We start from the raw sequence: 14,597 nt of genomic DNA, 5'->3' as shown, positions 1-14,597 counted from the left end.
TCGACGTAGAGAGGATATAAAATGTAGACTGGCAATGGGAAGGAAAGCGTTTCTGAAGAAGAGAAATTTGTTAATATCCGAGTATAGATTTAAGAGTCAGGAAGTCGCTTCTGAAAGTATTTGTATGGAGTGTAGCCATGTATGTAAGTGAAACATGGACAATAAATATTTTGGACAAGAAGAGAATAGAAGCTTTCGAAATGTGGTGCTACAGAAAAATGCTGAAGATTAGATGGGTAGACCACATAACTAATGAGGAGGTACTGAATATTATTGTGGAGAAGAGGAGCTTGTGGCACAACTTGACTAGAAAAAGGGATCGGTTGGTAGGACATATTCTGAGGCATCAAGGGATCACAAATTTAGCATTGGAGGGCAGCGTGGAGGGTAAAAATCGTAGAGGGAGACCACGAGAAGAATACACTAAGCAGATTCAGAAGGATGTAGGTTGCAGTAAGTACTGAGAGATGAAGAGGCTTGCACAGGATAGAGTAGCATGGAGAGCTGCGTAAAACCAGTCTCTGGACTGAAGGTCACAACAACAAGTAGTGTGTAGGCCTACGGACAGATGACCTCTGAAGTTTGGTCCCATAAGACATTAACACAAATTTCCAAATATCCAAGCCGCAGAGAGTTTACTGAACCGGAAGAGCAGATCAAACTGCCGGGAAGACTCCGAGGTATCGTACTACACCACTGGCGAGCTTGTTTTGCAGTCGAAGCACGAGACATTTGCACTCGCCGACTGGACGAACTGTCGTGCATACGTGAGCGAATTAAGGAAGGAAGATTAGGCTTTAACATCCCGTCAACGTTGCAGTCATTAGAGATGGAGAACAGGCTCGAAGTGTTTCAAGAGTGAGGAAGGATATCGGCAGTGCCCTTTCAAAGGAATCATCCAGGCGTTTCCCTGGAGCGATTTAGGGAAACCACGGAAAATGAAATTGGGAGATCCGAATATGGATCTGAACCGTAGTCCTCCCGAGTGGGAGTCCTGTGTGCTACCCACTGTGCTACTTCGCTCGGTCGTGCGTGACTGACATTGCTGCGTTGTTTCAAGGTAATGCACACGTGAGCTGATACTAAATCAAGAATGTAAATGGCTGTTCCAAGACGCGCCCGCAACAGTGACGAAGTTTATCCAATTCGGAGCGCAAACCGAATGGGCAGGGTGTGTTGATGGCCAGAGATTTAATTATTTAGCTGACAACAGGCGCCTATAAGTTCCGACTTCAAAAAACCCGAGCCTGAGCCAAAGCCTATCTGCTGGGACACAGATGACCAAGTCTTTGTGCCGAGAGATTTTCCCTTCTGTGTCTCAGTTCGAAGCTTCGGGGAGGCGGTTCTCATTCTACCCCGATGTTTCCATGAGGTAGAAGAACGACCGCTTGAAAGTTGATTAGCAAAGCCTATTTCACTCAGTGATGGGCTGATTGGTGCAGCAACGGATTTCCACAGTTATAAGAAAACAGACAATCTCGGCAGCGTGATTACTTTCATTCGCCTTGTTAATGGTATCCCAGACTTCCAAAAAGAAAAGAAAGGATGTAATTACACAAAATTAAAAACTAAGGGTACGTCGATGTAAGCTGCATTAAATTGTTAAAATTATTTTCAAATATTTCAGAAGCAAATGAACACTCATAAAAGGCTACCAAAGAATTATTTATCATCGGTTGGTAGGGCGGATAGTTAGAACGATAGTGACAAACCATCTAAAGGAAGAACCGTCGAACAAGAAACACTGTAACAAAACCAAGTGTATAATCTTAAATGAAAAAAAAAAAACAGGAAAAATCTGTGAAGGCATACATAAAGCTGAGGTCGGGGCACAGTGATACAAAGGAACGGAAAACACCTCAAAATAGTCTGCGCCGCAAGGTGAAGCGCAGTGTAGAGCCGCACGTACATGGAGTGATCTTGACGTCAGGCGTCTAATAGACGGCCATATTCAAACTGGAGTGCAGAGGAAAACCATGTTACCCGCGCTAATAGGTTGGTACACCAACAGAAGGCGCTAGTGTCGGAGAAACTTAAACTAAGACAGGTTCAAATGTATGTGAAATCTTATGGGACTTAACTGCTAAGGTCATGAGTCCCTAAGCCTACACACTACTTAACCTAAATTATCTTAAGGACAAACACACACATCGATGCCCGAGGGAGGACTCGAACCTCCGCCGGGGCCAGCCGCACAGTCCACGACTGCAGCGCCCTAGACCGCTCGGCTAATCCCATGCGGCTCATGACTTACAGCTCAGGTGCTGTCTAATCTCTTTTGCTTATTGCCATAGCATGGTTTTCCTCTGTATTCCAGTTTTTATGTGGCCGTCTGTTGGACCGCCTAGTCATCTGATATCCAAGTCATTCAGTGTGCGTTTGGCTATAAACTGCACTTCACCTGGCGGTTCTGGCTATTCTAAAGTATTTCCCGTTAGTTTATTTGTTTGTGCACCCTCCTCCGCTTTATGTTTGTCTTCTTTTAGATTTTGGTTCTTCAGAGTGTTACGAATCGTTATAATTAAGTTTCTTTTCTCTTGGAAATTAACTAAAACTGAATTTCCAGGTAACTTGAAATAAAATTGATGGACAAATTATGGACACACTGGTGGATTCTTAACTCCAAAGAGTCCTGAAACTGTAATCCTATTGTTTGCTTATTATTAATCCTCCGCAACTGTTTCTTTGTTTGCCTTCTTTCACAACTTCCCACGCATTGCCTTGACACAACGTGGTCTTGCGAAATTTCGTTATCCTACATTGTGTTGTTCTCAGATTTGATGTTGTGCAACATGTTGTTGTTGTTGATGTGGTCTTCAGTCCTGAGACTAGTTTGATGCAGCTTTCCATGCTACTCTATCCTGTGCAATCTTCTTCATCTTCCAGTACCTACTGCAACCTACATCCTTCTGAATCTGCTTAGTTTGTTCATCTCTTGGTGTCCCTCTACGATTTTTACCCTCCACGCTGCCCTCCAATACTAAAGTGGTGATTCCTTGATGCCTCAGAACATGTCCTACCAACCGATCCCTTATTCTGGTCAAGTTGTGCCAACAAACTCCTCTTCTCCCCAATTCTATTCAATACCTCCTCGCCGGCCGAAGTGGCCATGCGGTTTTAGGCGCTGCAGTCTGGAACCGCGAGACCACTGCGGTCGCAGGCTCGAATCCTGCCTGGGGCATGGATGTGTGTGATGTCCTTAGGTTAGTTAGGTTTAACTAGTTTTTAGTTCTAGGGGACTAGTGACCTCAGAAGTTGAGTCCCATAGTGCTCAGAGCCATTTGAACCAATACCTCCTCATTAGTTATGTGATCTACCCATCTAATCTTCAGCATTCTTCTGTAGCACCACATTTCGAAAGCTTCTATTCTCTTCTTGTCCAAACTATTTATCGTCCATGTTTCACTTCCATACATGGCTACACTCCATACAAATACTTGCAGAAATAACTTCCTGACACTTAAATCTATACTCGGTGTTAAGTAATTTCGCTTCTTCAGAAACGCTATCCATGCCACTGCCAGTCTACATTTTATATCCTCTCTACTTCGACCATCGTCAGTTATTTTGCTCCCCAAATAGCAAAACTCCTTTACTACTTTAAGTGTCTCATTTCCTAATCGAATTCCCTCAGCATAACCCGACTTAATTCGACTGCATTCCATTATCCTCGTTTTGCTTTTGTTGATGTTAATCTTATACCCTCCTTTCAAGATACTATCCATTTCGTTGAAATGCTCTTCCAAGTCCTTTTCTGTCTCTGACAGAATTACAATGTCATCGGCGAATCTCAAAGTTTTTATTTCTTCTCCATGTATTTTAATACCTACTCCGAATTTTTCTTTTGTTTCCTTCAGTGCTTCCTCAATATACAGATTGAATAACAATGGGGAGAGACTACAACCCTGTCTCACTCCCTCCCCAACCACTGATTGTGCAACTTAGCACCCTATACTCCTGTTTATGACCTTCGTTCATTCGTTGTTTTTCCGTAAACAATATTTTGTGATAAGTATGCTGTATCATTCCTTTCAGAAGGTCTAACTCTTCCTTACATCCGTCTGTGATCTAACCGTTTAAGTTGTTAGAGAGTGTACCAAACTAGGCGAAAACGTGGAAGTATTAGAACTATCCTTTCCCTTGAATAAGTATGCATATAGAGACCGCATGCAGTTCCACGCACTTGTGCTGCTTACAGCGTCCACTGAGGAGTGTACATAATTGCAATTTATTTACTTTCAAGAGAGAAGTAGCTTCAGTTCACAGTCCTGAAAAGCCCTAAAGTGCGTAAATCTCATATAACAGACCAGATGAGAAAAACTTTTGAAATATTGTTTCTGGTAGTACCAGAAGACACCTCGCAATAGTACATGATTTGATAATTCGTGACATTTAGGTCCATTATGGGGAATTAGTTTTGTGGAAGAAACAAAATTATATCTGTGTAATATCCTCCTTGTATCTTCATACTGATCGACGATACAGAAAGCTTACTGCAGCTGTGGACATAATGAGCTGATCAAGCTGTCGCGCTGAATACGCTGACAACTTGTAGTTCAAACATGTCTAAGTGTCTCAACAAACGAAATAATTTTTTGATTTCTTTACGCAGCTGGAGCCAATTTTTTTCTGCGAGCGTAATTACTGGGGAGTGTGAAAACGAAAAATCAACTAGAGATAGTCTCAATACTTTGACATTATGTATCACTCGAACCAATGCTTGCGCCCGAATGGAAATACAAGATGTTCCGTATGTGACTATAGGGGACAGTGGCATCTACTGTCATTCAAAACGAACTATCGTAACATCAGAAGTCGATCCAAGGCCGACTACCTGAACATCGACGGATAAATTATTCAATCGAGCATGACATGATGATACATTTTAGTGATGATGGATGCTACTCTACTAGTTTCTAATGCTCGTCACATTTAAAATTTCTGGACTACGGATGTTTTTTTAAAGCAGCAAGATCATCTAAATTTCTCCACAGCCATAAACACTATTTGAAAGTACCAAGCTCCAGGTTACTAACTTAAATAAATCAGTTTAATGTACATGCCTGCCGGGGTGGCCGAGCGGTTCTAGGCGCTTCAGTCTGGAACCACGCGACCGCTACGGTCGCAGATTCGAATCCTGCCTCGGGCATGGGTGTGTGTGATGTCCTTAGGTTAGTTAGATTTAAGTAGTTCTAAGTTCTAGGGGACTGATGACCTCAGAAGTTATGTCCCATAGTGCTCAGAGCCATTTTTTAATGTACATTCCTAGGTTAAAACAGTTCAAAATTTCTGGTGAACGGCGGAAGTTTCAAGGTCGACAAAAGTCTGTATCACATCTTCCGCAGAAAGTACATGTATATCTACTCTCCGTATGCAGCCTTCCAGTGTGTGGCACAGAGTACTTTGTGTCCTAGTTTCTCTTTTCCCTTTCTCTGTTCCAGTTGCGTATGGTTCGTGGAAAGAACGATTCCCGGTAAGCCTCCATATGGGCTCTAGGCCCTCCAGTTTTATTCTCATGGTCTTTTAGCGTGATACATGTAGGAGGAAGCAATACATTTTTTAGAAATTATACGCACACTGAAGATATCTGTAGGTGACATTCTTGTTATGTGGCATCGTTATTTACTAACGCCCTAGTATCAATGGAGATCATAAGGGAGAAAGTTGCTCCAGATGCTTGTGGCTTAATTGAATATGTCTTCGTGTGAGCTATTTTAAATGCAGTGCTGAATTCCATGAACAGACTGAGGGCCTTGCTATGGCCTCATCCATTTCGCCAGTTCAGCTTACTTTTTATGGAACATTTTTAGCAACAGGCATTAAGTAGTGCTCCTTTAAAGCCTTCTTGTTGGCTCCACTGTGTGGACGAAACATTTGTTACATGGCCACACAGCAAACAAGATCTTCATGCATTCCACAATTTCTTAAATGGAATTCACTCCAAAATCAAATTTACCTTGGAGGTTGAAAGTGAGATCGGTCCCCCGTTCCTAGAAGTGTTGGTTAACAAAGGATCTGATAACACTCAAGGTCACAGAGTGTATAGAAAGCCGACTACGACAAACAGGTATTTAGATGCCACTTCGCACCACCACCCAGACCAGAAGCAAGCAGTGCTCAACACAGTCTTCACGTGCGCCTTCCTTATCAGCGGTGACGATAACTTGGAAACTGAGATGAATTTTTTAAAGGAGACATTGAAGGCAAATGGCTATGATAGTTGTTCAAGACAGGGCTTTTAGGAGGAATATTAATCACGTTAATAAGAATCACGAGGAACCCGCCTTCTCACTCCGTCAGGTTACCGTTCGTTCACCGACCACATAAGCTGAAGTCTAAAGAAAAAGGGTATTCAGACATCTTTCTTTAGACAAAACAAAATAAAAGTTTTTTTCGGACGAAAAACGGATGTATTTGATTGCCTCCACAATGAAGTCGTCTATGAAGTGATATGTGGCTGCGGCAAAGTTTATATAGGCGAAACGGGAAGAACTGTTTAAAAAATATTAAGGAACACGAACGACACACGTGGCTAAAACAAAGTGTAAAATCGGCAGTAGCGGAACATCATGAGATCTGTACCTCTGACACCGATTTTATTAACATACGTTTAGTGGCCAAGGAAACAAACATTTATAGAAGAAAGGTCCGAGAAGCGGTTGCAATTTCCAAGAATGCATGTAATTTCAATAGAGAGACGGCTATAGGCTTCCGGCATCGTGGCTCCTCGCCATCAAGGAAGCGATTATTTGGCCACAGTGTGTGAGCAACATAAACAACGCGCTTCAAGTCACCTCGGCGGACAATAATATTTTGGGTAAACATTCCCCTTCTCTTGTTCTGTCCGTTTCGCATCTAGCCAATGACGGCCAACCAATAGAAGTAGGAGGAAATTCAACCAATATCCCTTCTCCAGTGTAAGTGTGGAAAAGTGTCTTTCTATCCAATGACGATGGGCCACCAATAGTATCCACAAGAATTTAGCCAACATCGCCCCTTCTTCTACATCATTGCGAGAATATTAGCATATGACGATGGCCCACCAGTGGTAGCCATAATAATTTTAACCAATACTACCACTTCTCCAGAACGAACGCGGGATAACTCCCCTTTATAAGAGAAAGCGACACTGGTCTCTGACAGTGTTCTAGAAGTAGTGGACACCGGAAGATCCTGAGGAAGATCCCAGCAGAGGAGTCGAAACGTCGATTATTTTAAAGGATATGTGAAGCAGCCTAATAACCCAGAAGATTTCATCTTGAGAAGCAATACATTGTTTGACTCTTCTCGGAATGTACGCTCTCAGAACAGAAGACCATTTCGTGATGCAGAACGCCTTTCTTGGAGCGTCTGCCACTGGAGCTGAGAATCTCCGTGACACTTTAACGCTTACTAAATGAACCAGTAACGAAACTTGCTGCTGTTCTTTGGATCTTCTCCATTTCCTCTAACAATCGTGTCTGGTATGTATCCCAAACAGATGAGCAGTATTCAAGCGTTGGTCGAAAGCCGGCCGGAGTGGCCGAGTGGTTCTAGTCGCTACAGTCTGGAACTGCGCGACCGCTACGGTCGCACGTTCAAATCCTGCCTAGGGCATGGATGTGTGTGACGTCCTTAGGTTAGTTAGGTTTGAGTAGTTCTAAGCTCTAGGGGACTGATGACCTCTGAAGTTAAGTCCCATAGTGCTCAGAGCCATTTGAACAATTTTGTTGGTCGAACAAGTGTTTTACGAACAACTTCATTTGCTCATGGACAAACATTTCCGAGGAGGCTTCCAACGAATCTCATTCTGGCCTGTGCCTTACCAGCGATTAATCTTACGTCATCTTCCCAATAAACATGGCTCCCTAAGCATACTCCTAGATATTTTATGGAAGTAACTGCTTCCAGTGAGTGTTCTGTAATAGTTTAATCATATAGGAAGAAGTCTTCCAGTCTATGTAATCGCAATACGCTACAGTTGTTTATGTTGCAGGTCATATGTCACTCCCTGCCCCAAGCGTAAATCCCCTGCAGACGCTCCATTCTGCTACGGTTTTCCAGCATCCTGATTTCTCTGTATACAACAGTATCATTTGAAAAAAGCCTCAAGGATCTTCTGAAATTATCTGCTAAGCCATTTATATACACTGTGAAATGTTGTGAGGCAGCAAGATTTTGCACCATACATGAATAATTTTGACGATCTATATTTCACCTTTACTTTGTGTGGGATCGGATGTTTAGGTGGAGTTAACGAATTATTAATCGTTTATTGGTCTACACTGGGTAGCCTCATACTATAGTTTCTGCAGAGTTGCATGCTTTGATGATAACTTGACGCTGGCTCTGCCAACAGAAAGGATGAAGGCCTCTGTGGTCTTTGAAAGTGACATGTGTGGAGGGCTGGAGGCAGGGCAGTTTTTATGACTGAAATGGATAGGACGATGGAGACGTTTACCGCCTTCCAGAAGCCAGTGGAATGGGCTCCTTGTGGGAGCCGTGCGTTTGCTAAGGAAGATTCCTGGGATGAAGCAACACTGAAAGCTTAAGACTGTAGAGAGCAGCTTACAAGCGACACCATCAGTCTTTTTAGCATGGGGGTACGTGCGAGGAATGCCTGTCACAGATGCGAGCTAATGATCGCAGAAGTTCTCACGCCAGATGTATTCCTGCCACAAGGCAGAGAAGCAAATATGATTGACTGAACGTGTGTCGAAGGAGGAGTTACCATCTGTTCTAGAAATTTTTGCTGAACTTAGTATGACCTGAATGCAGGTGGCTGACTGCTTCATGATCCGAAGAGTGGGAGGTATTACGTTTGTAACAGGCGCAGTGATTGGCTATATGGAGAGCAAACGCTTCGAGGTGAGGTTTGCTCTAAACTGAGAAATGGGTGGCGGGAGTACCCTCTGGTGAGTGTTGTGAGGACACACATCGCTGGATAGCGCTCTAAGTCATTGTTGGCGTGGTGCCAGTGAACAGTCTCACTATTAGATTTGATAGAGTCCTGATTTTGCTGCTAGGAACAGAATTATTCGTTTGTCTGTCAGCAGAGGAACGAATCTGTGCTCGTTTGCGGATATTAAGGCATTGAAAAGTGCTTCTCGGCGACCACACTCTTGAGTCATGTCTCTGCTCCTTGCTTATGAGCAAGCAGAACTCTTGATTCGTGTTTGGCATTGTAGTGAAGTAGTTTCGACTCTACGAGTCAGATTTTGCAACTACAGAACGCAGATCGGTAGCACTGCATAGATTGGCACTGCAGGATTGCGCATCCCAGAACTGAAATTCATGATATGTGCGCCGTGTCCCAGCAGATAGGGTTCCTTTAACTGTAAATTAAATTTCAGCAGATGGGGCGCCTTTAACTGCAAACTGAAGTTCCATTGGTTTGATCAAATAGCTCTTTACTATCAGTGTGAGTCAAAGTGGCGGTTTTCTTAACTTCGATGCTAATCAGTATCAACCATTTAATGTTAATGTCGAATAAACGGGAGAGCAATTTCGATTCAAATCATAGATGTATTTCCGGGATCAGATTTTCATTAATGAACAGGACTTAGTGTTTTAGGTTAATACGTGTTCAGTTTGCATATTTTTCTTTGAATGTTGTTTTTACAATAAATATCTTGTCAATACACAGTTGTTCTGCTTTTCGTAGGATTAGATTCCAAATACCAATCCTGTTTAGGAGTATTGTCACAACTTGGAGAAGTAATTCACATCTTATTCCCGGCTACAGGAGCTGTATGGTACGACTCACATTGCGCACATGTGTAGCATTGGGAAGTAAAGGTTCTGCATTGACGCATGCCTGAAATTACTTCTACTTCAGAAGACTTCTCCCTGTTGAGCATGACATGCTGTGTTCTGTTTGCTAGAAACTCTTCATTCAAACCACAAAGTTGACCTGATATTCCATATGCCTGTATTTTGTTCATTAGGGACGCAGTGCGGAACTGTATCGAACACCTTCCAGAAGCGAAGCGACATGGCATCTACCTGGGTGAAAATATGTACTGCTTTCTGGGTCTCGTAGACGAGGTGGGTTTCAAACGATCGTTATTTTAGGAGCCTGTATTGCTTCGTACACAGGAGATTTCCACTCTCAAGTAATGTCATAATGAGCAAGCATAAAGCGTGTTCCAAAATTCTACAACTGATTGATGTCAGGCTATATAGGTCTGTAGTTTTATGTGTGTTCGACGATCCGTCTTGAAATCCGCAATGACCTGTGTTTTCTTTTCCAGTCATTACAAACGCTTCGCTCCTCTAGAGACCTACAGAACATTGCTGTGTGTGTGTGTGCGTGTTTGGAGCTTATGGGTGCTGAACGACGAGGTTATCAGCGCCCACTGCTAGAAGAGGGGCAAGTTCTTTCACATAGTGTAGAATCGGATTGGTATCCCTTCAGGTCCTGTAGCCTTTCTTTCCTCTGTTCTGCAATTTAAGCTGCTTTTCTATCCCTTGATCACTTATTTCCATATCTGTCTTTTTTTATATTCGTATGATATCTTAAGCGGGAAGTACAGAGCGATCTTCCTCTCTGTAGCAGTTTCGGAAAAGAACATTGAGTATTTCTGTGTTTACTTTGTCATCCTCTCTTTCAGAATACTCTTTCTGGAATACTCTCTTTCAAATTCTGAAGGTGGCAGGGGTAAAATACAGGGAGCGAAAGGCTATTTACAGTTTGTACAGAAACCAGATGGCAGTTATAAGAGTCGAGGGGCATGAAAGGGAAGCAGTGGTTGGGAAAGGAGTAAGACAGGGTTGTAGCCTCTCCCCGATGTTATTCAATCTGTATATTGAGCAAGCAGTAAAGGAAACAAAAGAAAAATTCGGAGTAGGTATTAAAATTCATGGAGAAGAAGTAAAAACTTTGAGGTTCGCCGATGACATTGTAATTCTGTCAGAGACAGCAAAGGACTTGGAAGAGCAGTTGAACGGAATGGACAGTGTCTTGAAAGGAGGATATAAGATGAACATCAACAAAAGCAAAACGAGGATAATGGAATGTAGTCAAATTAAGTCGGGTGATGCTGAGGGAATTAGATTAGGAAATGAGACACTTAAAGTAGTAAAGGAGTTTTGCTATTTAGGGAGTAAAATAACCGATGATGGTCGAAGTAGAGAGGATATAAAATGTAGACTGGCAATGGCAAGGAAAGCGTTTCTCAAGAAGAGGAATTTGTTAACATCGAGTATAGATTTAAGTGTCAGGAAGTCGTTTCTGAAAGTATTTGTATGGAGTGTAGCCATGTATGGAAGTGAAACATGGACGATAACTAGTTTGGACAAGAAGAGAATAGAAGCTTTCGAAATGTGGTGCTACAGAAGAATGCTGAAGATAAGGTGGGTAGATCACGTAACTAATGAGGAGGTATTGAATAGGATTGGGGAGAAGAGAAGTTTGTGGCACAACTTGACTAGAAGAAGGGATCGGTTGGTAGGACATGTTTTGAGGCATCAAGGGATCACAAATTTAGCATTGGAGGGCAGTGTGGAGGGTAAAAATCGTAGAGGGAGACCAAGAGATGAATACACTAAGCAGATTCAGAAGGATGTAGGCTGCAGTAGATACTGGGAGATGAAGAAGCTTGCACAGGATAGAGTAGCATGGAGAGCTGCATCAAACCACTCTCAGGACTGAAGACCACAACAACAACAACAACTTTCAGAGCCGTTATGGTGACAGAGTGTCCGGACAGAGAGCTTCGATCCTTTTACTGATTTAACGTGAGACATTTTAGGGTTTTCTGCCAAGTCGATACACAGAATATTACTTTCGAATTCATTTCATGCATAGCTCTCCCTATGCTAATTGTGGCTCCATTTGGTTATGTTTCCTGTGAGGCTCGGCTACGTTTAAAGTTGCTGTGCAGCTGTCTTTGCTTTCATAGCAGTTTTCTAACGTGGCTGTCGAGTCACGGCGGGTCCTTTCCGTCCATAACAAATTTTTTCTGGGCATACTTGTTTAAGGTGTATTGTATGTTACTCTTGAACTTTGTACATTCATGCTAAACTTTGTCAGTGCTGGACATGAAATTTTTGAGATGACCTATAAGGTAATCTGAAATTTGGCGCTTGTCTCTGTTGCTAAACAGAAAGGTCTCCTGCCCTTGTTTGTATTCATAACTACAACCGTATTTACTGATACAGTATCAGCCTTATGATCACCGATTCCCTTATCTACGGTGAGTAGAAAAGTTCGGGTCTGTTTGTGACCAGAAGATCCAACATGTTTCCCTGATTGACTGCTCAAGGTAATTTTCGGAAGAGACACTTAGAACTATTTCATGCGATTTCCTGTTCTTACTGTCTGTCCTAATCTATACCATCTTTAACACTTATCTTTAGCCAAATCACTTCCAATTCGGAATCTGTACTAATCTCACTACGTACTGTAGTACTTATTTTGCTATAAACACACCTCTACCACCACATCTTTGTGCAATACATTCCTGTATTGATTATAATTTCATTCCTATTGACGTCTGATGTCATCGAGCTTTCTCTCCCTTGTACTATGTGAGCACCGTTAACATTAATGACATATTAGTTCCGGGACCTTTCCACAGATGCTCCTGTGTTTAACTAATACTATATTAATTTTTTCTTCTTCAATCTAGTACGGTGTCTGCTACTCAGTCTGGAGTCAGAGCGAGCCTTATTGGGCCTGTGAAGGGCGTTCTCTATCCTAAAAACGCCATATGTGGACGCCACACTTAATCCGCTACACACTTCCTGCGTGTAATGCACGCCTGCCCTGGTAAGTTACGTCCTACGTTTTCATCCGAGAAATTTGTATGCGATACTGTCGCTGAATCTTCTGAGCCTCTGGTTTAGTCCTTCTGCTCTGCTCCAAACCAGAGAACGATCGGTTCTGAGAAAAATGCTACAAAACGATAACTCTGCTTTAAGCCTGTGGGGTGAGATTAGCTGTCTTCACCAAATCTACCGTCTTCCTTTAGAAACCAAGGATGGATTCTGAATGTACGCTACAGGCGTCATTCTTGCCAACATGAGTCACGATTTGCAACCGGGTACATCCAGATCACTGCCGGTGAAACCTCTTCCACATCTCGGACGATCCCCCCCTCTACCACCCCCTTCTCTACCACCCCCCTTCTCTACCACCCCCTTCACTACCATCCCTCCACCCCCACCCCAATCTCCCCTCCCCGCAAGCAGAGTGAATGCTGGCCTTCTTTCTCAACCTACCCTATACCGCCACGGTTTGCAGATTACTGTTGAGCAAGTATCGATCAGCAGAGACGTGTGAATCCGAATGCGCTGCGTAATCAGAGATCGCAGGCGGCGTAGTAGGCTCTAGAGTTGCCGAAAGTTTCGTCTTAGGTTTCGCAACACCACTGCAGCCAAGGACAGAAAGTTGAAGCCTGTCGACAGTGAGTAACGCAGCTACCAACCGTTTACAGAAAGTGGCCAATTCCCCCTCTATCTGTACCCAACAAAAGCAGTCCCTGTCTGTTTTAATCAATATTTTACCGTTTCTATCGCAAGAAACGTGACACTAACTGGAAAAGTCACTGGGTGATATGTGAGTTTTGCTGTTGTGCTACCACTGGTCTATATTACACGAGAAAGTAACCTCGCACGAGGATAATGCCCTAAAATGTACGCATAAACTGAGAGTAAGTTACGAAACACTACACCATACTGTGCATGTGCAGTTGCAAATATAACGAACGATGTCAATATTTAACTGTGAACTTTTATAATTTTTTCAGGTCGCCTCCTATGGAAAATAACGGACTTTGACCAGAAAATGGCAGACGCCAAGGAAAATGACACCGTTCTTCATAGCCCTATATTTTTCAGCCAACAGTTCGGATACAAGTTAAGGGTAAGAAGTACTTTCTATGTAGCCATTAAGCAAACTGTACTAGACAACAGAATAGCAAAAATTATTATTCGGTCATTTTTATTCAGGTGCCTTCTTCACTTAACGGGAAATTTGCCACGCTCCTTTAGCAAACCCGGGAACAATGCCTCAACTCAATCTTTGTTCAAGCAGAGCAGTGCTCCAAGTCTGACCTCTTTACGAATGGCGTTTTAAAGCCTAATAATAATTTCACAATAAAATGTTTCTGGGAGTTGATGTACGCCATGATGTTACTCTGGTCAATGTTTTGGAATTTGTTATAAATTGCTGTCATGAGGGTGGAGTACCTTAATTTTACGACCCTGACGAAGCCTACTAGAAGCAATGATCGGAATGGTTGTGAACATGAAGATACAGTCACGTATCAGAGGATGATAATAGATATCACGGAAGGCATGTAACGCGTATGGGGTAGCCGTTACGTGTCTGAAAATTACGATATTATTCGCGTTGGAAAATGTCAGATTTAGTATTTTCTAGGACATGAGTTCTGCTAAAAGGGTCACTCAACAGCAAGTGACGGAACAGTTTTCCTGTTCTAGTAACTGCGTTAGAAATGTTCTCAGATATCATTCAGAATTTCTTAATCAGTCTGCTCTGATGTCTAACTGTTTTTAAATAAAAACATTTTTTTTTTATGTTCAGGGATGTTCCAGTTGTATGACGATGATGCAACTACATCTCCTGAAGTCATACTTCATCCCAAAGTATT

At 42.6% G+C, this 14,597-nt stretch overlaps 1 protein-coding gene across 1 annotated transcript in view; it reads left to right on the top strand.

Moving 5' to 3' along the window:
• Positions 1–14,597, top strand: part of LOC126095503 (TNF receptor-associated factor 3) — an 86,832-nt gene that overhangs the window by 55,038 nt on the left and 17,197 nt on the right. The window contains exon 7 of the mRNA XM_049910290.1: positions 13,731–13,846. Coding sequence (XP_049766247.1) covers positions 13,731–13,846 — 116 coding nt within the window. The remainder of the gene's footprint in view (positions 1–13,730; positions 13,847–14,597) is intronic.

Source organism: Schistocerca cancellata, chromosome 8 (genome assembly GCF_023864275.1).
Source record: "Schistocerca cancellata isolate TAMUIC-IGC-003103 chromosome 8, iqSchCanc2.1, whole genome shotgun sequence".
Classification (NCBI taxonomy): domain Eukaryota; kingdom Metazoa; phylum Arthropoda; class Insecta; order Orthoptera; family Acrididae; genus Schistocerca; species Schistocerca cancellata.
This window is presented reverse-complemented; position numbering and strand designations above follow the sequence as displayed.